At 30.8% G+C, this 26,903-nt stretch overlaps 1 protein-coding gene across 1 annotated transcript in view; it reads right to left on the minus strand.

The window, feature by feature from the left end:
• LOC134727336 (nitric oxide synthase, inducible-like) overlaps positions 1-26,903 on the minus strand; it is a 57,279-nt gene that overhangs the window by 16,381 nt on the left and 13,995 nt on the right. Inside the window, exons 2-17 of the mRNA XM_063591714.1 lie at positions 21,898-22,031; positions 19,571-19,733; positions 18,516-18,607; positions 17,838-17,979; positions 15,950-16,089; positions 14,219-14,393; positions 12,624-12,725; positions 11,889-12,083; positions 10,978-11,069; positions 9,979-10,123; positions 7,148-7,252; positions 6,677-6,726; positions 5,735-5,963; positions 5,019-5,163; positions 1,373-1,542; positions 28-259 (exon numbers count right to left, since the gene is read on the minus strand). Of these exons, the coding sequence (XP_063447784.1) occupies positions 28-259; positions 1,373-1,542; positions 5,019-5,163; positions 5,735-5,963; positions 6,677-6,726; positions 7,148-7,252; positions 9,979-10,123; positions 10,978-11,069; positions 11,889-12,083; positions 12,624-12,725; positions 14,219-14,393; positions 15,950-16,089; positions 17,838-17,979; positions 18,516-18,607; positions 19,571-19,733; positions 21,898-22,031 (2,311 nt within the window). The remainder of the gene's footprint in view (positions 1-27; positions 260-1,372; positions 1,543-5,018; positions 5,164-5,734; positions 5,964-6,676; positions 6,727-7,147; positions 7,253-9,978; positions 10,124-10,977; positions 11,070-11,888; positions 12,084-12,623; positions 12,726-14,218; positions 14,394-15,949; positions 16,090-17,837; positions 17,980-18,515; positions 18,608-19,570; positions 19,734-21,897; positions 22,032-26,903) is intronic.

Raw genomic sequence — 26,903 nt, forward strand, 5'->3', positions numbered from 1 at the left:
ATAAATTAAAAAGTATTTCCTTGTAACTGTTATGTTTATATTTTTTACCTGGTGTTTGATATTCTAGAACATCTGCTGTAACATGAATTTCGCCTGGAGCTGCATCTAATGACGAACTTATACTATAATATCGTGGTAAAAGAAGTGGAAGCTGTGATATGAGGAAGGCTGGTGTCAATTGAATTGAGGAGAATTGTTTCAGAACATCAAGTATCGTTGGCCTTCCATTGTTTTTCCATTCATCAAATATCCTCGTATTCTGAAATCATTATGTTTGATAAACTTGTATTCAGAATCATTATCCAATTATATAGGACAAGTGGTAGAACATTCGCTATTCATCTTTCCTATTCTATTTAGACGTATACACTCTCTCATATCTATCACATTAAAAAATAAATTGGTTTACAAGTGTGGTCTAGTATTTTTTTGTGTATCAAGTTTTGATATCATCTTAAAATAAAAAAAAATCAATCGCTTATCATTCCACAGTTTTATAAAACAAAACATGCGATCACTAATGAGGGAGTTTAATCATTAAATAATCTAAATACAAGATTGTGTCAGAAATTTGCCTATTGTAGACTCATTTATTTTTGTGTGTATCACTTTTCGTCGATTGATGAAATTTTGCATTTTCGTTGACATTTGATTTCGTGGTTTTTAAACGGTCTGTCTGAATATCCAGTAGTGTTTTATGAAAACCTTATTTCTTCAATAACTCAACTTCCAAACTTTTAAAACATGTCCTCAGGATAATTCTACACTGATACGAGTATGAATATTGAGCATATGTCAAGTTTTCAGTGGTTTTTCTACCGGCTTGACTTAGGATATTCGTTTTAATTAATACGGCAAAAAGACCCTTCAGTGATCAATCGGTATGTTAAAGAAAATAACAGTTATTTGAGGAAAATAACGGAACACACAAACACTAAACTGCAAATTATATCTTCACAGATAAAATAAGTGACATGTACAAGAATATGAAATTGAGATTAAGTTTGCTAAGTTGAATGCAAAGAAGACCTGGATATGCATCGTTGTACGTCAGGATTGTTGTGAAGTTTAGGTATCAATAACTGGGACAAGAGATTTTATCATCCTCTATAATGTTGATTCCAAATACAGAGCGATTCGATTTGTGAAATTTCTTTGTCAAGAATGATGTTAATGTATATGTGATATATTGTGCTGTAAATTTCAAGTTCTCTAGAAAAACAGTCCAAGTGTGGTTTTTGCAGATAAAAACAATACAGTTGTTCAAGGATTTATCCTTTGAGAAAGAAATGTATTGAGAGTAAAGTGTTCCAATCCTTGTGATTCGAAACCAACCGCCTATATAAATATTAGGATCTTCAAATTTCCTTACATTTACTAGACGTTTTATTTGGAATTTCTCTTCTGTTTTAACTGCTTGACTTGACAGTATATTGAGTAGCTCCTGTGATGGAGGAGTAGAAATGTCAAGATATCTTGTAAGCATATCTGTCAGAGTACATGGCGGATATCGACCCCAGTCATTCCACGAATCATGGTTTCCTATAAAAGAAATTAAAAAAATGACATTAATGATTGAAAATTAAAATTTAGTCAAATATATTTAATACTAACATAAACAACAGGAGAGTCCCAAATGTGAAGCAATATTTGCTGAGGCTTCCAGAGCACTTGAGATCACCTCCTGTTTTAGTAGGATTCGCACTAACACGTCTCAAAGTAGTTTTTTTAACTTTTAAGTTTGTACGTTTTTGTTTGTCTGTTACTCTGCTTTCTTTCGCCTTTCTTTTATGAATGAAATTCAAGTTTAATATTGTACACAATTAAACATTAAATTTAAACGCGCGTCTGCTTCTTCAATAACTAATATAAAAGTAAGTTTGATATAATACATTCGTAACACTTTCGTCAAACGAGGTCTTTCTTTTGTATGGTGTTATTTTATGTTTGTTTTACATTATTTGCATGCTTATACTTGGTACTTTTGATAACTATTTACACCACTGGGTCGATGCCACTGCTGGTGGACGTTTCGTACCCGAGGGTATCACCAGCCCAGTAGTCAGCACTTCGGTGTTGACATGAATATCAATTATATGGTCATTTTTATAAATTTTCTGTTTACAAAACTTCGAATTTTTGAAAAAACTAAGGATTTTCTTACCCCAGGAGTAGATTACCTTAGCCGTATTTGGCACAACTTTTTGGAATTTTGGGTCCTCAATGCTCTTCAACTTTGTATTTATTTGGCTTTTCTTAACTATTTTGATCTGAGCGTCACTGATGAGTCTTAAGTAGACGAAACGCGCGTCTGGCGTATAAAATTATAATCCTGGTACTTTTGACAACTATTATACAATGAATTAATAAGAATCATATATCAATAAACTACCGTTGGATCTGGTATAATACTACATGATAAGCTTTGATATATACTATATGCTGTTGTTTATTCTATGGTCGGGATGTTGTCTCTTTGACACATTCCCCATTTCCATTTTTCTAATATTCGTGGGATTGCAATTTTCGTGGATTTCGTGGGTAAAGTTTTACCGTGAATTTAGACTATCTTGAACATTATTCAGGCTTATATGTAGATCTAGGATTTGACCAAACCATCCAATCAAATATTCAGGTAAGAAAATTAATACAAACCATTTCTGTCGAGCCTTGAATCACCGGATGTATTGCGTTGCAATTGTAAAACTTGGTCGAAATCTGGGGCATCAACCAACCGGTCAATTATACCACTGACAATCGCTGGCGCATTGTTTGGAAACAACAATATGTGATCACCTGGACTAAACTTCATGCTATCGATATTGGCGCTTATATCTATCTTTGCAAGAATTGTCTGTTTACTTCACCAGAAAAAAGAAGAATAGATTTACTACATACGGTTCATGTGACATATTGAATAGTATCGAACAAATTATATTCATATTTCGATTTAAAAAAAAACAAAAAACAAATGTGAGTAGGTTTTAAACTATTAAGATATTTAAAACACATTAAAACACCTACAATAGCGGATTTCTTTTAAATAGTGATTATTATGCGAAGGAAATCAATTCAGTTTACACTAGCTTGTATTTCTATAAACACAAAATGTTTCAACGAGTAATGTTAGATATGAATGTTGTTGATGGGAACATTATTTTTGAATATTGTACTGCAATTTTTCACCGAAATTTTCTTAATCTATACTATATATTTTATTCGGCGCAATAAGTTTACAACATTAAACATGTGTTGAAACAAAACTTATCATGTTATATACTTTGTTTAGCCTATTACAAATATATTTTTTTAAATACTATGTGTTCAAACTATATTGAAATAATTCAGCTTATTTTAGTCGCCTTGATTGGCTAATTAAGTATTTGCTTTCTTTCTGTATGTTTGTAAAATTATATATAAGTGAGCAAAACTTATTTATTATTCAGCCAATCGGAAACCATATGATGTAAGTACTAGTTGGTGGTTCGCCAACTTGTAGAATACAAGTTTGACTCTTGCATATAAGGAAGCCATGAAGACTTGAGGTAATGCTCATAAATTCAGACAATGCTTATTACTTCCCTGAATTTTCATATATTTTAATACCTAGTTAAATATTTCACTTTCGTGTCATCAAATTTAGCCTATTTCATACAGTGTTACATGCCTCATGGGACAAAAGAATTCAAATATCATGGACACATGTTTTCTATATGTTTAAAAAATATTTCAGTCAAAACTGTTGATTTCTTGACAAAGCTTAAATTTCCCTTTCATTGTTATATCAACTGAACATTACTAAATGAAATAAACGAACCTTATGCAAATGAAATGACACATTGTAGTGTAATAGTAATTACCTGGAATGTCTTTTCTCCAAGTGAATCCGTTCTGTAAGTCGACTTCTGAACACACTCTTCTTGTGTACCTTACAATACTCTTTATAAGAAAAAATAGTTATTTGTCAAACACACAAACAAAAAACATACCACAAACAAATAAAAATTCTACCACTGCAACAAGTGTGTTACAAAATTTTTCAACTGGATACAGTTTAACATTAAATATTTACAACTTCACTGCTGAGAGTGGAGAAATGTCGTGGTTCACGAGATAGTTGTGGAACCTGATTCTCTTTTGATTTTAAACAATGTCTAATCAAAGTTTCTTTTTTTCTTTCCATGTTACGCCATCAGACATGTTCGCCTTTTTTCAAGATGACAATATAGGATCAACAAAAATCTAGAAAATTCACATCATAATTTTTCTATTTAGATGATAAATATTTTTCTCACACCAACCGAGAAATGTAAAAAAAAAAGGCATCAATAATAGAGAAAAACATTATCACCGATACGTATCTTAATTGATTTTTAAGGAAATAAAAATTTTAATTGTTGTTAACATGTTTTGGATGAAAATGGTCAGGGTAATTAATTGCGTAATTCTTGATACAAGCTCATACTTTTGATAACACAAAGGAAATTATTAGCAAAATACGGCAATTAAGCAGCAAACAATCAAATCGCAATCAAAAATAAATGAAGGTAGCTATAGATGTGCTTCCGTACGAAAGCGGGGTACTAGTTCTATACATATTAGATTACCTTAAAGAAACATCGTGATGTAATAATAAGATATGTTATGATTGCCAGTGAGAGCGAACTATCCACCAACTAACAGTATCACCTGCATGAAACAATTCAGATTAGAAGACTCACAGCCTGATTAAAAACACAACGATTTACGAAAAACAAATATGACAGACATACACCACAGACAACCCCTGTAATGCAGGATCATGACTTAGATAATATTGGTAGCGATCTACCCGCCCCTAATCTTGGACATTAGTTTTCCAAACATAAGAACGAACTCTAAACATCAGTTGAAATGGGCTTATCTCATTAGATTGATACAAAGCAGAAAAAAAAACATATAACATCTTTAAATTTTTAATAATTGTATTAGTTAATTCCTTTGAAGAGAATCCATAATAACCTGGAAAATATACATACCTTCACCAAGCGAAAGGCGGTTTTCTGTAGGTACTTCTATCACTCGGAATGTTTCCGGACGCCAGATCGTATCCGACTTTTCGAGTACATCGGATGCATCATTCAACCCTATTTTGTTACCAACATTGAAGAAACCACAAGCCACCTAGGGTAATGAAACAATTATAATGCATAATACAATACGAAATGGCTATTACTTTTATAAGCAAATGTCAAATATGGAAACAAAGATATTGATAAAATATAAACATATCAACACGTGTTTCAACTATGGTAAAGAGAACTGAACGAGAAATGGCGCTAACAATGAAGAAACGTGATATGTTCATCATAAAATAGTAAACCATTTTTAAAATGCAGACGCTCGTTTCGTTTGCTCAAAGCAAATGAAATTACACTAGAATGAGAAAGATAACAGGCCACATACAGTACAAGGGTTAAGAACATCAAGAACTTTCAATTGTTTTTTTAAATATATATAAGGTTATCTATTTGTCGGTTAGAAATCCGTAATAACCTTGACATTCTGGTTTTTTTAATAAACTAATTTTAAGATTCAAGTTTTAATTTTTCGAATTCTCTTGAATTTGTACTAAATTTACTTCTGTTAAAAATAACCTAGAAATCCTTCATTTCAAAACGTTTTTTCCCCGTCATTTTTATTTGAGAATTATTTGACAGACCTTTAATGCATTTGTTCTTTTTGCACTAATTACCTGATAAACCTTTTTGGCCCAAGTTTTGAATGCTTCTTCTTGACCGCATAACTCGTCTCCATCTCCAATACTATAAATCCTGGTAGCTCCTAATCCCTCCATTGTTTTGTCAATCAGATGACTAAATGCACAAAAATTTGGGTAAGCACTAGACCCAAGTCCGAAAACGGAGAATTTCAAATAACTTAGAGGACTGTTTTTGTGGCCGTTTGTGTGCCTCTGATTGCCACTGTAAAAAAAACAAAGAGATTCAGTCAAGTTACAAATTGTACTAGTACAAAGCAATGATCAGGCGATCTTAATTTTGCATCTACAATCAAAGTTAAAATTGGCGTCATTGTTTAAAAAAAAATATTTTAGATTTGCAGCCTCGTGTAAAGACAGTACAGGTAAATAAATATGATTTATATACAAGTGTTCAGGGACAATATAGTTTAATACGAGTCTTAATTTTCAAAAGTAAAACTATGTAAGGTTCCAGAGTATTTAAAGCTAAACCAACATACAAAGAACAATTGTTCAAATCTAGGCTTTCCTGAAGGCTTAGTTTCACCTAATTTTAAAAAAGAAGTATGAGTTGAAAATTTACTCCGGATAAATATCATTAAAATTATACCAATACAGAAAATCCTCTGCTTATATGCGAATGGTATCACTATTTGTATCAATCCAGCTTCAGTTCAAACGTTTGCTAGGAAAAGAAATTTCGACGCTGCAGTTCAAATATATCTTTGAATGGTATACAGGGTTCCTTAACAGTTTTGAATATAAAATGCATTTTATGTTCATAAATCGCTTATGTTAATCGTTGACAGAATTTTTTTAGCTAACAATCTAAGACTATTAAAAACGTAGACTATTTTTTTTTTATCTAAATTGCAAATAAATGTTTCAATTTATAAAAACAAGTTCCACAGTTAGTGAAATAGATGAATGACTTACTTTTTCTGCAATGGCAATCCTTTTGCTGTCGTTAAAGCTCTTGCAAGATTCTAAAATACCCAATGGTAACTGTTAGATTTTAAAATCCTAATATGTCTTTCGTCCAAGAACGTTATACATACTTTTAGCCTGAGAGAGTTGAACCCTTGTTCCTTTATAATTATTTCAATTGTCGGAGACTACTATTTGTAACTTTTGAAGGTTTGCAGCCGACTTTGAGCTTGTCTAACAATTAAATCACAGATGATCCCATATGTTAATATTACTTTTCTTGTTTCCCGTCAAATGAATTTTAACAAATGTGTATTAATTGTTAATTTTAAAATAAGTTGAAACACAAAGCTGACTTCTTACTCTGACTACGTATTTTCAAACTCTCGTCATAATTTGTAATAGATTTCTTTCATGATCCAACACATCATATTGACTCATTTAAAAAAACAAAACTCAACAAACTGTTTAAACTGTTACCTTGCCATTTTCTGGTGGGTCGCCATTCCCAAATGTGCTTGTTACAAACAGTATTAGCTGTTCTTGTCTGAGTTCACTTAAGTTGTAACTGTCCATATTCAACACCTAATAAGGCAAAACAAAGATCGAAACCGTAATAACAAATTATTGATATAGATATAGGACGATGTGGTGTGAGTGCCAATGAGACAACTCTCGTTCCAAATAACAATTTAAAAAAGTAAACCATTATAGGTCAATGTACGGCCTTCAACACGATGCCTCGGCTCTTACTTAGATTTAAGTAAGGTTCGTGTTGCTAAGTCTTTAATTTTCTATGTTGTGTTTCGAGTATTATTGTTTGTCTTTTCCCCAAAATATCCCAAAATATATAAAAAAATAATTTTTATAAATAAAGATTACGGCCATCATTACGAGATCTTGATTCACACCGAACTGCCGTTTTTAAAGGGCACCACAACGACTTTTATAATACTTCAAACAGGAAACCAAGAGTTTATCTATCTAAAAAATGAGACACGAGAAACAACTATGAACCACAACCAATGACCAAAAGGCCCCTGACTTAGGACAGATGCATAAAAATGCTGAGAAATGAAACGTGTTACTAGACGTCAACTTTCGACCTAGCCTAAGATACTAGTGTTACATTTTAACACAGACAAACTAAAACATATCAATTATAATAGCTTAACTCGATCAAAAAGACATTTTAACAAAAGTCATGTAAACATACACTGAACAAATTAGTTTAATCTATGACACAATAAAACAAAATATTGCTTACTTAACATAGACATGATAGAGTTATATGTATTTATACAAAGTGGGGGCATAATTGTGCTACATTCCATGAAATCGATCCAAGGCAAATTAGGTATGAATGACACACATAGCATAGTTTAATTTTGTGAAATGAGGTTATGTTTGAAGTATGACTTTTACAACACAAATTCAAAGAAGGCAATTACGACATTAAAATGTCAGAGGACCCTTATGTAACTTGTGATGAAAGATATGTATTTGTCATGCAGTTTTGTAATACTTCTATGTATTTAGTCATAGTTAACTTGAGTTTATGAAGATATCCTCTGTTATAAATAATCTATTCACATGAACATTGTAAAACCCTATAATTGCCAACATTGAAATCATTTACACGGCAGGTTTATATTTGTTTAAAATTTTAAATTGTGTAAATATCATTATGCAATTTCCAACAATCGAGCTTGGCTGCACTTTATTGCAGTAAATAAATACACATGGTTTTATTTATACTCACTTAAACTTCTCTAGAATAAGCAAATAGTCTAGTACACGGACTGGTATTATAATCATAATATATCTTGCATTCTCTATTGATAGCATTGCATTATGTTTGGTTTAAAAACGTGTCGGAGTTTAAATAAAATGGTTACGCTTATAAAACGGTACACAATCACGCGATCTGAAACGTGTTTGAATGGTGTCACTTCTGTTTCAAAGAAATAAAAGATAAACATGGGTTGCTTTTTTGTGACTTGTTGACAACTCAATTTAATGCAAAATAGATTTAGCTCCCTTTAGCACATTACAATATAGTACATAAATTTGTATATACAAGTTAATAACTAAGTATTTTTTATATATATTGCAACCTTATAAACAACTAGATTTCGATCTTATTATTTAAACAAAAAAGAATTTGCTGGTAGAAAATGAAGTGAAACCTGCTCAAGAGTTCACCTATAGTAAGCAAATGCCTCTGCTAGTTTTTGGTAGGGTTCGTGTTGTTTATTCTTTTGTTTTCTATGTTGTGTCATGTGTGCTATAATTATTTGTTTGTTTGTCGTTTTCATTTTAAGCCAAAATTTTGTCAGTTTATTTTCGATTGAGGAGTTTGACTGTTCCTCTTGTATCTTTCGTCCCTTTTTTAGAGGCTACTATTGATAAATATTTTATTCAAATTGAATTTTTATTAAAAGACCAATTGTGTTATGAATCACTTATTTGCTCCCCCTTAGATGGTCTCTTAATACAGGTTTTACTGTATTTAAAAGTATCTGAACGTAAATCTTTATTACAAACGGACATCAGGAAAACTAACATTCTTCGGTAATACAACAGACCAACTTGTCTCGAAAATGTACAGAAAAATATTTAACAGGGAGCCAATAAAAGACGTGTGATGTATTCTGATTTTGGATCTGTTCGTCAACATCGTACTTAACAGGGTTAGCACAGTCAAATTAAATAACTTAGTTGGTGTTATTAACGAAAACTCCGCAACTTTCAAGGGCAATATGTGTTTTTTTACTATTAAAAATATATAAAACCTATGTAAATCCTTCAAATTTAAAAAAAACAGCATTAAGAAGAAAGAGCAGAGACTGGTTGGCCGAAAGTCAGAAAAATGTGTCCTAGAAGTGTGATATGCCTTATGAGGAATACTACCTTGTGTAACATCAGAATAAGCGTTTCAGTCTCAAACAAAGCAGGGTTTTTATTCATATATCATTGTCCGGTTCTCATCCTGATAATGCATTTTATTTTGGACTTGATATTTACCAGCTAACTATTAATTTATCTAATTTGTTTGTATATATTAATTACAACGGCAATATTGATAAATTTGACTAGTTTTTACATTTAATCATAATAGAATCTGGTCTGAAATGATATTGCAAGCTGCTTGTAATAGAGAAAAAGATTATTTTATTGATTATTGTTCAACATATTTTTCTTTTAATTATAGGTTTATGGTAATTATAAGGATCTCCGTAAGCAATGTAAAACCGGTTCCCTAATCAAAGGTATGATTTGTATGATATCGTTAAGAAATATATACATACCCGTGAATTGAATGCTTGTCTGAATATTTTATGCAGTGTATGTGCATATCTTTCCGATCTCCCTGTCTCTGTTGCAAACAAAATTGTGCATTTAACACGCTTGGATAATACTTTCATCATTAAGCTTGTCCATGAGAAAATAACGCTGAAAACATAGATAATATTGGCGTAAACATATAAAAATGTTATATGAAGGAGTATACAAAAAATATTACCGCAGTTATAATTACTGACAAAATCTGACGTTATCAACTAACGTAAGGGGTAGAAAATTTAGATTCCATCACTGTGATATATCTCTACTAGAGACATGTAAATAGTAATAGTTAAAGTGTTTGAATCTGTTTCTCGAATCTTTTTAATCCTTCCTTTTAAATAAATTGCAGAAAGTTTTGTTCTTTATATGTGACGTCATCGGCATAGTTACATTTTTTTCAGGACGTCTCAATGGGAAATTTAGTAGAAACTAAAAAAAAATAACGTTATAATTAAATTTCGACCAATCATTTTCTAAGAACAGATTTTTCACTAGTGCTAAAAAATATTTTTCCTACAACGCTAAAGAATTGTCAGTATAGCACAAACATGAAGAAACAGCTGTCCCATTTCTGACTCGTTACAGGGACCTTTCGAGAAAAAAGTCACCACATCCATTTATAGTTGTTTCCAGTTTCGTAAAATTGGACGGACATCCCAATAATATATACATGGGTAATATGACAATTATTTGGACCCAGCACCACCTTGGAATTTTTGCTGTATCGAAGACCCATTTGTGGCCTTTTGTTGTTTTCTGCACTTTGGCCGGGTGGTCTCTTTGACACATTCATTATTTCCATTCGCAATCTTAGCAACAAAAATTCCATTCTGAGGAGTAAAACTTGAACAAAAACAAACAAACAGAATTCCCTTTCAGTATTTATGAATAACAAACAAGTTTTTGATCACGTCTAGAGTATCAAATCATGAGTCTTGTAATATGATAACTATTTGTCTTACCTTGCAACGCATTTAAAACCTAATTTACTTTGATGCGATTTAGGTTTTTTTATTCTCTCCTTTTTCCTAACATATGTTCTCCATACTTCGTCCTGTAAAATTGTTAAATGTTGTCCTCATAAGAAAAAGAAATATTAAAAGCAAGAATTGAAAATATATAAAATTATGTTGTCGGATTGTGATGTGTAGATAACCATGACAGACGGTTGCTCATCATTTCAGAACTATCCCAATAATTGTTAGAATTTTTTGATTCATAGTTGTCATGAGAACATAAAATGTGCAGATAACCGGAGTTTATTTATATCCCGTTTACTGTTGAAGTGTTGCTGTTTGTGTATCTTAGGGTTACCTTTAGTTGATTTTAGTGTCTAGTGCATCATGTTTTATTATTGATTGTTTTTTTGGCGTTCAACTAACTGTCAGTAACTGCGAGAACTATAAAATCGTTCTATTCTTGTTGTTTTTGCTAGTGGATACTATTTTAATGCTTTTTTTGTTAATTACTCATTCAGGGTTAAATGTCGTCTATATATCAGCTTTGATAAGTTCGAAGCATAAATTTTAATTTTTTTCGTACTATGAACAACACAATTGTTTATTTTGTAAAATATATTTCCATTCACCGCTTTTACTGTATACCGTAGCACAAAATAATTTCCATTTGCCTGTATATATTATTTTATATGACGGATTTTTGTTCAAGGTTATTTTTTGTTGTTTTTTTTTGTTAATTGTTTTGTAATTTCTCACAGCGGTATACTACTGTTGCCTTTATTTATTTACCCCTTATTTTATTGGTTTGGTATTGACATCGTATTATAGATCAAATTTATTCACTCTTTTTACAAGGAGATTGTTTCATTTTTAAAATAACCCTCTTCAAGAAATCCAACTTTAAGCTTACATACCTGATATTCATACGAAGGTTTCAGTTTAAACATAACCATTTCTTGATGAAACACTGGCGTTAAACTGCCACTAATTGGAGGAACTAACCATACCCAGTCAGCAGGACAACCGCCTCGTTGTTTGTACTCATTTTGCATGAAGATCATGAACGAATCGGAAGCTGTATGATGATCAACTATAGTAGCACCAATCGACTTCAAAGGTAGATACAAAAAATGGAATGGCCATTAAATTAAATGTAATTACTATTGTATTATATCATTCACTACTGTGGCTTTGTAATTATACATCCTGTCATTGTTTTGTTGTCCTATTGTACATGTTTGTATTATTGTATTACATTTTTGCTAATAAGATTTGTCTATATGCCTTTGTGTGCTTCTTTGTGGACTATTTGTTTGTTATATTATGATTAAGACTATAGCAATGGTGACTGCGGTATCCCTTTATTTAGCATGTATACCTGTTATGTCTGGGTTTTTTTTTCTTTCCACATCGTTGTCAATACAATTGAACTTACACAGCTTTCATACAAGTGAGTTTTAACTAGCTATAAAAGTAGGGTTAATCCACCATTTATACATAAGAAAATGCATGTACAAAGTCAGTGACAGTTGTTATCTATTTGTTTGACGTTTGTGATTTTTTGATTTTGATATTTGATTTGATCTGGGACTATCCTTTTTGAATTTTTCTCGGATTTCAGTATTTTTATGATTTTATTTTTTTCTTACCTGAAAGCTATGAAGAACTGCAATATTTATCTCAATTACTGCTTTGTCTTTCCATAGTGACGCGTTATTGCGTGTATCCATTCCTAGGTTTTGAGCTATTTTCTAAAAGAAAATATAATGCTTACTAACAAATACTTATATGTGTTGCATTAGATTGCTTAAATATGACAATCAAATTATATACAGCGTAAAATTCAGATACAAACAGCAAGGATTTTAATTTTAAACTTACCAGTTTGATAATAAGAATTAAATTGATTTATAACAGTTTTTTCTTATAAAAAAAAGTATCAATAATGTTAAGATTTCTATATCTTGGAATAAAGACGGGATATATTTATGTTTTGATTTGTTTTTGCCTTCAAATTCATGTTTTGATTTGTTTTTGCCTTCAAATTCATGTTTTATTTGTAACATTCAATAAAGCAGAGGTAGAGTAATCATGATAGGGATTCTTCTATTGATAAACAGTCTTAAAATCTCAGGTTGACGTTGGAACTGAATCAATCCTAACATGCATAATTGGATCTCGACATTTTAATGGCACTCTTTACTCTTTCATTGAATTATCCTCATTATCAAGGTTAAGGGGTTAAGTCCGAATATTTAAATATAATCAAGCATCAATGTTCTCTCATTTCTTGTTCTCTTTAAATGCAAGTTCGTTAGATCAAACGTCTGTCCACACTATGAAAATAATACATTTTTTTTGGGGTATGCCCATCCAAGTATATAGTATCTTTTTGAAATACCAAGACTTTTCTACCTCAGGCATAGATTACCTTAGCTGTATTTGGCAACAATTTCGGGAATTTTGGATCTCAATGCTCTGCCACTTCTTACTTTATTTGTCGGGTTTTGTTTATAATTTTTTTGGATTCGAGCGTCACTGATGAGTCTTTTGTAGACGAAACGCGCGTCTGGCGTATATGTAAAATTTAGTCCTGGTGTCTATGATGAGTTTATTTTTATACGTATTTTTTTTTAAAAGTTTTTTGTTATTAAATCTTAAATACTCATAGTCGGTTTTTTGTACCAAGTGAGCAAAATATTAGATGTTATCCATTTGTTTGATGTGTGATAATTTTTCATTATGCAACTTGCTCAAAGACTTTCCAAATAGAATTTTCCTCAGTGATTGGTATTTTTAATTGAGATTGAATTCCTTTGGGTCTTTTAGAACTTATTCGTCAAGTGAAAAAGAAATAAGAGTCTTCTAGATTACTCTGGATATAATCCTGGTACCTTTGATAATTTACTAATTTACAAACTTTTCATCTTTGGGGAGTTTTCTGCAATATTTACCATCATGCTTTGGATCCATTACTGCTCATTTTTAAAGAGGTTAGAATGCCATTTTTTTTTTATATATAATATCATATTCAATCAAATACCTCATCTTCAGTTATAGTACTTGGACGATTTTAATCTCTATAAAGCGTGTCCCTGCAAAGTGAAAGAAATAATAAAAAAATAAATGGCTTTGAAGGTCAACAAAATTGATTGGAGCACATGGTTGAAATCCATTAACAGTCGATGCAGATGGAAATGCTATTTCATTTGTGGAAAAAATAACAAATATTTCATATCTTTACCTCTACTAGATTGTATCTTTGTTTATCACAGAGGTCCCTACATGCAATCTCAGTGCTCATATACCAGCCACTAAATGGACAAGCTGTGAATTCCAATCCACCACAATCAAACATCATACTAGAAACGGCTGGCACACAAAACCATCTTAAACCAAGATCAGCAAGGCTTGGATATCTACAAGACATCAAAAATGTATTTATAAATTACGCATGTAGCAAACGCTATGGTTAAAATTTTAACATTAGACAATTTTTGTCTAAAGTATTACATATATAGAAAAGTTTAACTCATAAAAAGCTAAATCTAACACTTTATGTTCGATGCTCAAAGATCTATGGTCCTCAAATTTCAAAGCATCGTCAATTTGCTCTCAGCTGAATTTTACAATAAGAATTTAATTGTATTAATTACAGTAAAAAATAAGATGTGTTATGAATACCAATGAGACATCTCTCCATCCAGGTCCCAAGTGTAAATTCACAACACATCTTCCTATATCTATAAGTTGTAATTTTTTTTTAAAGTAAATGTTGGTTTAGAAGCAATTAAAAGCCATACTTAAATGATTTTACAAGCCCTTTGGACATTTGACAATTATAACCAATAACAAAAGATAATTTTGATAATAATGAAATACATTAGTATATAACGTATAAAGGAGTGGTTGAAATATCGTGGAGTATACTATTCTAGATAGTTCAAATTTCGTACATTAAAGCAATCGTAGGTTATAGTATCGCCTTCATCAATGAGAATCATCGCATATTGTATAGTCAGCTATAACAAGCCCTCACTTGACAAAATTAGAAACCATTCAAAACAGATGTAAAAGCAGCAACCAATGACAACAACTGACTTACATGCTCTTATGTTATTCAAAAGACTCATACATAATATGGCGGACTTAAACATGTTTGTGAGCGGTTATTGCTGCACTAAAATTGGATATTGTGTAGCAGTAAAAATTAAAAACACACTGCAAACATCAGTAAGAAATTGCCTAGATCACCAAATAGGAACGCTACACAAATATAACAATGAACATAAAGACAAAACAAACAAAGTTATCGAAGAATAAGTCAATATATATGAATTTGATGCGACTGTCATACATTTGAGAGATTTGGTTAGCTTTTAAACTATGTTAAATCCACATTTTTTTTTACATAAGATAATATCTTTACCAAGTCAGAAATATAACAGTTGTTTGTTTGCTTGTTTGTTTGATGTGTTAGGGCTTTTGATTTTGTTGTTTGATTAGGGACTTTCCATTTGAATTTTCCGCGGAGTTAAGTATTCTTGTGATTTTTCTTTTGACTGAAAGCTAATTAAAGACAAACCTATTTTAAAAAAAAGTGTAGCATAGCTTTCCCCCTGAAATAAACGGTATGCTTTGTCTATTTTCTATATTCCTAGGTAAAATATACCTATTGTTGGTCTCCATTCATTATTGAATTATATCACTTTGTGAATTGAATAAAGAGAACAATAAAAAAAATACTGAACTCTGAGGAAATTCAAAACGGAAAGTCTCTTATCAAATGCCGAAATAAAAAACTCAAACACATCAAACAAATGGATGATAACTATCATTATACTGACTTTTTATGTAGGAATTTTCTTATATAGAAAATGGCCGATTAAACCTGTGACTTGTATGACAGTCGCATCAAATTTCTTATTTATACGTTAGTAAAGCAATATAACCTGTAATTATAACCAATACGCACGTGGGGTGAGTAATGAGTACCTCCATTATTAAATGTGAAGGTAACTCGAACAATTCTGGATCACCTCCGTTTGCCTGAAGGACTAGTGGAAGAACATCAAACATGCCGTTCTTCCCTCTCCAACCCATTTCGATACAAACCTGAAAAATTAATCTTATATAAGATATACAAATAATATCATACGAAGAACTGACATTTGATTAATTAAACGTAAACAAATTCACCAACACGGAAATATATTTTTTCATGTCAGTATACCGTACATTTCTCATTTATATGTAGTTGCAATATGACCATTCATTAAAAATAAGAATCCTTCGATCCAAATTACCTAGCAACAAAAAGTGATAATGTTGATATTAAAATTCAAGTTTAGAAAGGCACACTATAAGATATCAATTGAAATGGCTGATGAACTCGATCAGTAAACATAATAACAAAAAACATGGCGATAGAATTGAATTATGAAACAATGTAAATTCAATATTTATAAAAAGAGGAAAGGGGGGATAGATGTAAAACCATATAAAAAAGACAACTATAACCTTGATAAATGCAAATAGTTTTGTTGTAAGGAGGAAATTGAATAGGGAAATGTTTTTTACAAAGTAATTAAATTTGTTGATCGTCATATTGAAAATTTATCAAAGATTGTACAAATCAAAAGTGGTATATAGTATACTCTGGTTAGACAGCAAATGCAGATATCTGTGTCGAACAGGTATTGATTCAATGCTATATATATATATTTTCATAACAAGGAATTCTTTTTGCATTTCTAAATAAAACAAAACCCCATTTGTATCAACGTGGCGTAATATGTATAAAAAAAATGTTATACTTTCAAAATTTTGCCATTTACAGTTTATTATTGCTTTATTATAAATACTTTCAATACTCATATAACGGTTTATTCTCTGATTTGAACAGTCTGCTTTATAACTATCGAAAATTAATTAATTAAAATATATTTTTGCTTTTTTTATAATTATACTTTATATTACTGTGTCGTCCTTGTCAACTTGATAATATTTTGGCATCTACAAAAAGTTGTGTTTACATGTGTTTTGTATCTTTCTTCATGTTTATACAAATGATATGATGGTATTATTTATTTGCTAACGTCATTGGTGGCCTTTACTGTTTTTAATTGTGGTAAGGAACAAAGATCTTTTTGAATATCGTTTGAAGTAAAGTGAGAACAAGGTACTACACAATGTCTTGAGAATTTCTGTAACCCAGAATAAACAAATACTTAAAAATGACACGTTTTAACAACCCATGGATTTTACAATTATATGTGAAGTCAATCAATGAGTATTTTTACCTTTGTGTCAATAGAATAAATAGTAATCATTAAAATCAAGATCCTTTCTTTGGCATATTTATTAACTTTAATATGTTATATTTCAATGATATTTCTGTTAAGAAAACGGGTTATTATATTTTTTTAATCTATTTTAAAAATGGATGGGAGTAGAAATAAAATATGTATGTGATAACACAAAAGAATCTCTCAATAACAGACTTCTTAAAAATAGCCAAAAGGGGTGAAAAAAGATAGAATGGAACTTTTAAGCAAACTTTTATTTCTCGGAAGTTTATATAATATATTTTTGAAATGTCATCTGAAAAATGTTAAAAGTAATTAATGAACTATCTGTACACCGATTCGATGGGTTATCTCTCACCTCACTAGCGACATGTTTTTACGGTCTTCTATATTTTAGACACTAGGAGAAAGGTCTTATTCTTGGTTTTGCTTTTTGACAAGTGATGCATGCATATAAGGGACGGACGGACGGAGGACTGGACAGACAGATGTAAAACAGTATACACAAATCTTGTTTAAGCAGGGGTATACTGAAACATTAAAACATAATCTTACAGATGTAAAATCGACATTTATTGGATCTCCAATGACAGAACCATCTGACTGTTTATAACCAGCGTACGTAATCAGTTGTGAATTCCATACTCTAAAATCATGATTCACGTCAGTTCTTTGTTTGAAAATTGTTATGGCTGATCTGGTCAAAATGTAAAGGATAGATTAAGTGTCATAATAAAGTATGCACGTTTGTATACATCATTAATAAATAGGCATCCAAAGCGTGTTGTTATATAGCTAATATAATCATTCTCTAAACTTTGGAAAAGAATTTGAAATCTGAAATTATCGATAATAGATTACTGCTGTTATCTTCTGGTATTGACACGGATCAGAAAATCAGACTACTGCAATTTATTTTCGGTTGCTGCATTTTGGTTTTTTGAACATGGCGGTACGATTAAAACTGAGAATGGAAATATATAAAATAGACAATAACCCGACCAAAGGGCAGATAACAGACGAAGGCCACCGATGGATCTTTATGTTATCAATCATTTAATAAGCCTTTGAAACTTTCTAACCGCATTGTTATATCTTATATGCGAAGTTCCTTATGATGTTGATTAAAAATAATCCAACTACTCCTAATAATTAGTTCCACATTTGAATACGATAATCCGTAGGACAGTGTCAATCGAACAAATAAGACTACACAAACGATAAGATATCTACCTTATTTTCCCGTTGTTGGTTGCATATTTCAGATGGTTACAAATACTGTGGAACATTCCTCTAGCTGTCTTAACATCACGGGCATCAAATATCTGTAAAATGAAGGGACAAAATATCTGTAAAATGAAGGGGAAAAAATATCTGTAAAATGAAGGGAAAAAAATATCTGTAAAATGAAGGGACAAAAATATCTGTATAGTAACTTATTATAATACAAATACATGTAGAGATTGAATTTTAAATATAAGATTTCTTTAAACTTGTTCAACATAATGATTTATTTAAATTTTCCACAAATTGTTTAGTACGGTAATGAATCAACAACCTTTACATATCCGATGTTCTTACATTTGTCAAGGAAAATTGATGCAAATATAAATTTATTATTGTTATTTTTTTTCCATTTATTTCTATCTATCGCCATTTCCAATAATATCGGTGATACCAGTGGCCATTAAAACTATGGATTTGGCAATCGTGATTTTGAACTGTGCTACATTTACTGCAACGATAGACTGTAGGCCGTACTTTAACCTATAATGGTTTACTTTTTAAATTGTTACATGGATGGAGAGTTGTCTCATTGGCACTCACACCACATCTTCCTGTATCTATGTAATATTGAGTGATGATTAAACACAATTACCTTTACACATATGACCATAATATAAAATTGGCTTTGCAGTTCAAAGAATTATAGTGTATCAGGCTTAATTTGAAAATGTTATGTTTTATGTTAATATTCCCCCTTCCTTTATACCGACCCAGAGTTGTCAAAAATATTGATATCTCTGGTCGCCTCTTAAAGAGTGATAATAATACAACAGGTTAAATGAGAATAACTCACAAATAGTTTCTACAGATATGATTTTAGAATAGATATAAATGACTTTAAAAATGGACATTTGCCTTATTTTTAGTCTAACATATTAATTGTGAGTAACATACATCGCAATTATATTGCAGAATCAGTACGGTGAACCGTTCTACAATTTACAGCCAATGTATCCATACAGTTGCATTGAAGAGGTATTCTAGAAGACAAAATATTATACCTGTAAGTTTGACCATTGAATCCGTCCTATACATCGAGGTGCATTTCTCCAAGCCTGTTTCGAACCAAAAATCAATTCCTTCAATGTAAGATCGTATGTGCCTGTGTTTTCAATAGAACTCTTCACTTCTGACCATCTCTCCCTGTGTTCTATCGTTTCATTACTACCAATACGATGGAAATAATGATGTATATTTTGTAGGTAGGATTATAAGATGACTTAGAATATGTGATTCAATCAAGACATACCAATACTTATGATATATCTAAATTTTGACTTCGTATTTACCTTTTTATATATCATCCTTTATTTTGGTAAGGTAGGTGCTGCTTGCTCTTTCTTTATTATGTTATGTTTTGCGTACTTATGTTTGTTTGTCTGTTTGCCTTTTGTTAAACTCGGTGTAGTCATTTTATGTTTAATTTATGAGTTTGAATGTCCCTCTGGTATGTTCGCCCCTCCTTGATGATGAGGCAATTATATTAAACTGCACTTGTATTTGGCAATTATTTTTCTCTAATTCTAACACGATTTGTCATTTTCTTTAGATTATGTACATGTTGATAATTTTTATTTAACCAACGAGTGTTCTGTTTGATCTGAGTTCTTCATTGGTCAATATTTGGTTATGACGTCAAATTTCTTGCTTTCCTCTGATTTTTCTATTGTCAGTCAAATTTTGAATAATCATAGCGCTCGGCAAGACTCGGGACGTAAATTTAAAAATTTAACCGTCTTCAGTGGATACATTTCGTAATACACTCGATGAAGTAATAGGAACTATAAGCAAATGCGTCATCTTTCAATATAACGTTTCACCAAAGTTCAAATAAAGTGGATGTACAAAACAATCGTAAGTGTGGATTGCTTTCCGTATATTTTACACACCAATACTCAGATTGAATAATATTGATTAAATGAGAAAGAAACTCAAACATGCAAACGTTGTCTTATTTTACAGACACATTCTTAATTAAAACTGTATTTTGGCCTTTAACGGTTTCCTTTTACATATTGCGACTTGGATGAAGAGTTGTCTTATTGACACTCATACCACATCTTATATCGATATCGTTTTTTGTTAAACTGCTTCCTACAAAGACGATGTTGTTATTGTATTAATTCATATCATGCCATCGGGTTATGTGTAAGTCATTGTTAAATATTTCTTTGTGTACGCACAACGAATGAATCACAAATAACCAATATTTGCTTAACTTGAAAATGTAAACTAAATTAAAGATTTATAGAAGGTGCAAACTTTAAAAAGCAGTGATCCATTCAGTCTTTATTTGTTATTTTCTTGTCTTCAGTTAGATATTACATTGATCAATGTATACTTGAGAAATAGTCTAATAGTATCTATAATGAAATTATTTACAGAGATCCAATAGAAGTTCTGGAATCATTGAATATGGCTAATGAGTTGATATCTATGAGTCTTGTCTCCCATAACAAATTCTGGTTATAATTACTATTGACTTATGTCGAATCCCAAATTGAGTTTCAATGAATTTAAGGATATACCTTTTTATGATGAAAAGCACTGTAAATATATGGTTATGAAATTCTCAATTTATCTTATCGCTGGAACCCAACTCCCCACTTGTTAGCTTTAATGGTTTGTCGAATATTTAGACCAAAGCCAAACAAATAAAAAAAGAACTACAAATATACTTTCATTCATGATAATTCAGAATAAGGAATTTTCCGTAAATTATAACTGTATGTAAATATAAGTTAGTTAATTTAGATTTTAACCTTCTCCAAAGGATCACTCTAATATAATAATTAGGGAATATAAGATTCGTTCCTACCCTTGTTCTCATGAGTAAAGAATCAGTCCTATTATTCTATCTACATTTGTATTTACATAGATGTCCAACAATGCAGATAAATCCCATTTTGAAGAAGATATTTACTTAATAAGATTGTTTCAAATAGATGTTAAAATCTAAAACTTTTAGTTCATGAATGGGACAAACAAGCTACTGATTGGCTACGGGACAGGCCTGTAAGTCTTTTAATGTGCAATTATGGTTTTAAGTGTTCTAAGTAATAGACAATAACGTATGAATAGCTGTTTGTTTTTGGGTCTTAGTACTTCGTCGGTAGATTTATATGTCTAGTAAAAGAATAGATATTAATCTATTGTATTGATATCTTTATAATGAAATAGCTTTGTGATATTCTTATTCAAAATGATTCTCCTTCGTGTAAATTCATGATCTCATCAAACATGAATATATGTGATATAATAAGTGATCGAATTCGTTCAATTCACTGTTAACTTAATCATGTTAATCAAATCTGTTGATAAATATTACCTTTTTATGGCCAAGTAATATTGTTGTAAGAAATCTTTGGCCTGATGTAATAGTTCTTCTTTAGAGCGAACACCTGGTTTATTTGAAAGAGTTTCCATTAGAGACCCTACACACTTATTTCCACATGATATATCCTGTAAAATAAAGTATTTCTTTTTATACCAACATATTGTAGAAATAGGTTGTCTCTATGGAATACGAAACTAACAGGATTTTGATATTTCAAGTTTTAAAGGGTTTTTTTGTACAAGAAGACATTATCATTTGTAAGTCTATTGTATGTTTCGACTCAGAAATTGTGTTTATGTTGGTCTCTTCGTCTGAAGTTTTAAAGTTTTTTCTTAATGAACTAAATGTCAAAACATTTCCATCTTTATTGACTTGTTTTGTCATATCGATTCTATTTAGGCCATTTTTACAGGGAGACATGAGCTCGTTAAAGACTTTTGTAAGGGTGGACTCAGAAATGATGTTTATGTTGATCACTTCCACTAGAATTATCATAAATTCCTTAATAAACTAAATATTTAAACATTTTCATCTTTATTGACTTGTTTTATCATATCGATTCTATTTAGGCCATTTTTATATGACAGTTATATTGTTATATGAAATATTTGGCCTGTAGTAATAGTTCTTCGTTAGGGCGAAGACCTGATTTATTTGAAAGAGTTTCCATAAGAGATCCTACATGTGTAAGTCTATAGTATATGTGGATTCAGAAATGGTGTTTATGTTCATCTCTTCTACTGAAGTTTTTGTATTCTTTTAAGGTGGTACCTTACACTACAGGGAGATAACTCTATGAAAATCAGCGAAACGTTTTAATCGCGCTGTACTGTAAAGGGAACATAATTGTAACAGATGAAATTTTTCTAATGAAGTGGTTGGTTCATTTTTTATTTTTTATTTATATATTTTTGTCAAAGAGTTGAAAAAAAACATTTGAATTTTATAAAAATTAAAAGAGCCAATTCAATATTGTAGTCGTCCTATGTCCGATCCCCCTTGGGACGAAGTAGACTAAGCCAAGTTAAGTCAAATCAATATTAGTCAAGGTGTTGCGTACCACCTTAATGTACTAAATATTCAAAAATGTCTAACTTTGTTGACTCGTGTTGTCATATCGTTTCCATTCATTGTACAGTTAACCAATAATGCATTTGTATTTAAACGTCATTAGTAAGTTTTTTTTTTATTAAGTCTCAATATTGACTTATATAATTATATAAATAGGTGGGCATTTTTCTATATACTACGCTAAAATTTAATCACACAATTTCAATAGCTCGAACAAAAAAAATATAGTATATTTTGTTTGATTTTGTTTAACGGGACTGGAATTCAACATCGTCATGTAACATGACACTAGGCTCTTGCAATGAGACATTGACGTTAAAAAGACTTCAATATTCGTTTTGTGCTAGATCAATTAACAATTCAATACCCTGTAATTGAAATATGAAAAAGAGTAGGTATTACAACTCCAACTTCTCATTAAAATTAATAAAAAGCAAATAAAAATTTTGGTTTACATAGATGTCCAATGGTGCAGATAAATTCCAACTGGCAGGAGACATTTATTTACAATACGATTGTCTCAAATAAATGTCATAAACTAATAGTTTCTGTTTATTAAACGGACAAATACCTTACTGCGATGATTGTTGCTCGGACAGGCTAATACTAATCTTCTTTTTTTATATTTTAAATCTGTTAGCATTCGATGCGGCGTGTTATGTGAATTGTTCTAAACAATGGACAATGACGCAGAGAGAGTTTTTGTTCAATTATATAATTACCTCTAATGGAAATACTAATAATATGATAAATTGATTCTTCTCTCATATCCATTCCTTAACTAGTCTGGTGAACAAATACATCAGTGTTCGATTTAAAAAAGTATCGAAACACTTTTAAACTGAACGTTAAAGACAGTTATTGTAAAAGAAAAAATACAAAATTGTATATTATGACGTTGACTAATGTGAGAGTTGATCACTGCGAAACTATATAAATGTCTTTGTGTATGCTATATAGGGAAAATGACATGATTCTGAATTTCTCTGATCAAGGTTTAAGTTTATTAGTTTGAATAGAATATCCCGTCGTTTAAATCAGGAAAACTTATAAAAAAAAAGTATGGTAACTAAGTTAATATGCATAAGGTATCTGTATCACATTGTAATACAAACTCTTGCAATTTCTGCAAGATTTTTATGTCAGTGATGTCATTTACAATAAGATTTAGATTGTAATTGATTTATTACCACAACATCCATTACATTGTTTCTTTAGCAAGTCAGGCAAATAAATAGAAGACCTTTAACCAAGATATCTCCATGTATAGATATAAAAAAAAACTCAAAATGTATATCCTTTAGAATTATGAGGGAAACACTTAACCAGTTGCTATCACTTTCAATTGATTTACTAAACACACTTTGATTTAAGTTTTTTTATTTATAAATTTCATAAGCTTAATGTTTATCAATTCTATAAAGAAACTGAGCAAGAGTATCGTATATATAAAAGCATTGCAAAAGATACCAGAGGGACACTCAAACTCATAAGTCGAAAATAAACTGAAACTAAAAAAAGGAAAAATAGACAAACAATAGTACTAAACATGGAAAACTAACGACAAGATAAGCAAACAGTGCAAAATATGAAATTTTATTAAAAAAAATCAGTTTTGATGAAATTGATTATTGACACAGATTATACATGTTATACAAATTGTTAAAAAAAAATCGAAACCAAGATTATCCGGTCATGGAGGCGTAGGATACATCCTATTGTTTCAAGAACTATTATTGTATTAAAAAAACATAACAAGCCATTTAATCGAACTATACATGTTATTAAGATTAAGATATGGCAACATCGAATAGACATATATAAACTTGTACAGCTGTGCTGATGAGGTATTAGTTTTCAGATATCAATTACGATTTCGAAAACATCCTTCATTTTCTAACAGGGAGAGAAGATCTGGGCTCCCAGTGGTAAAACTTCACTCATTATAACATGTGTAATCGAAACACCAGATCCAGTATTTAGACTGGTTAGTTTCTGAGTCCAATTCAATCAACTGGGCTTCAAATAATTATGACCACAAGTTCACGTTTACGTATTTAATACTCGTATCATAGTATGCAAAAGCCAGATGTGTGCACTGTTATGGGACAGATTAAAAACAAATGCCCAAATCACTTAATGTCACAAGCCCTTTAGTCATAATTCACCAAGTACTTTGCAAAAAAGTCAAATCACCAAAATACTGAACTTCAAGTTAGAGGAAAATCCAATCGGAAAGTTCATAATCAAATGGCAAAATCAAATAACAAAATACATAAAAACACGAATGGACAAGAACTGTCATATTCCTGACTTGTCAAGCCAACTATATGTATTCATCATTGAAGGCATCCATAAATAATGAGTCAACTGTAAGGTATTTTTCTTTTGTTTAAAGTATCAGCATTTGGCTCTTATAAATATAAACACCACACACCGGAGAGACCGTCGTATCCTCAAACCCGATCTGCATATAGAGCAGACTTTAAACAAAGTATTATAGATTATCGTGGATCATCTCAACGAGATTGATTTTTATCGCTTGAGCTGGTACAGCGAAAGTGAGAAAAGCAAGCGAGTTGAGATGAACAATGATAATCTATTTATCGCTATTTTACCTATGACGACGTTGTCAATTTCATCATGTTCATGTCAATTTCGTTAGCAACGCCACGTGGCCTCCTTAGTTTCTAGTGATAATTATTCCATCTCAAGCGAGTAGCATGATATGAAAATTATCACAAAAAAAGATCAAACGAAAAATGCACAAAATAGCGATAATATAAATTATCATTTAAATTGATTTTTATATCACTGTATATAGATACAACGAAGATAATCTCCTGCCAATAATAACATAGAAGTCAAGGCGTACAAGTATGATACCAATGAAAGTGAACCATACATGTATCTGAAATTAAAATGTGGTAACCTTGAGAACAAAGGATGTGGAGCAAAATTTTGTTTTCTTTCTGGGACACAATTCGTATACAAAATCGATAGATATATACTTTAGGTCAAATTTTTTTTCAAAGGTCAAAATATATGGCTGTACTGCATATTTTCAACGTTTACATGCCCTGAACTTCTCAGATTTTAATGTTCTTAACTACCCTTACCTCGAATAAAAGGTTAACACAGATTTTTAATGTAAACAATATACACACGTAAATTTACTGGTAACATTCCCAAGTAATGTCTCTGTGAGATGGAATACAGAGAGCATAACTGGGAACCAGTATGTAAACAAAATTATTTTTCTATGAATATTCAAGATCTCCCCAAAAGAGGCGTGTTTTAAGAAACAGCTATATTTACAAAAGGCAACCTATAATGCCGGAAATACTTTCTTAAACTATTTAAACACTGTATGTCGATTTCACTGTAAACTATTCATTCACACATTTTAAGAATTAAATATAAATTGTGTTTACATATAATCCGGACATTTATTTAGTTTATAAGGGCATTGACCCAGTTTATAGAACCTTATTAATCCTTTCATAATCGTAAATCATTGTTTGCAGTTCACAATATGTTTTATATAATATGATTGTATCAATGTGACCTTAACAAAATAATTTTCGTACAGTATCTTCCTTTCCATTATACTGCCAAGAATTTATTATACAATTATTTGAGATTCAAATTTAGATTTCTGCATTGGACCTTTAATAAGCTCTAGGCCGTACGGTGACCTATAGCTGTTAATTTCTATGTCATTTGGAATCTTGTGGAGAGTTGTCTCATTGGCAGTATATCACATCTTCTTTTATATATATGTTACAGTGAATTTGAATAATCAGTGATTATGTAGCATCCTTAAACGTTGCAGGAATTATGTAGAATCACTGCTCTGTTAAGGGATTTTTGTAATCACTAAAAATTTCAGGTATGTAATCCCTTATTATACAAATTCACTGTAA

The sequence above is a fragment of the Mytilus trossulus genome, chromosome 8 (genome assembly GCF_036588685.1).
Source record: "Mytilus trossulus isolate FHL-02 chromosome 8, PNRI_Mtr1.1.1.hap1, whole genome shotgun sequence".
Taxonomy (NCBI): Eukaryota; Metazoa; Mollusca; class Bivalvia; order Mytilida; family Mytilidae; genus Mytilus; species Mytilus trossulus.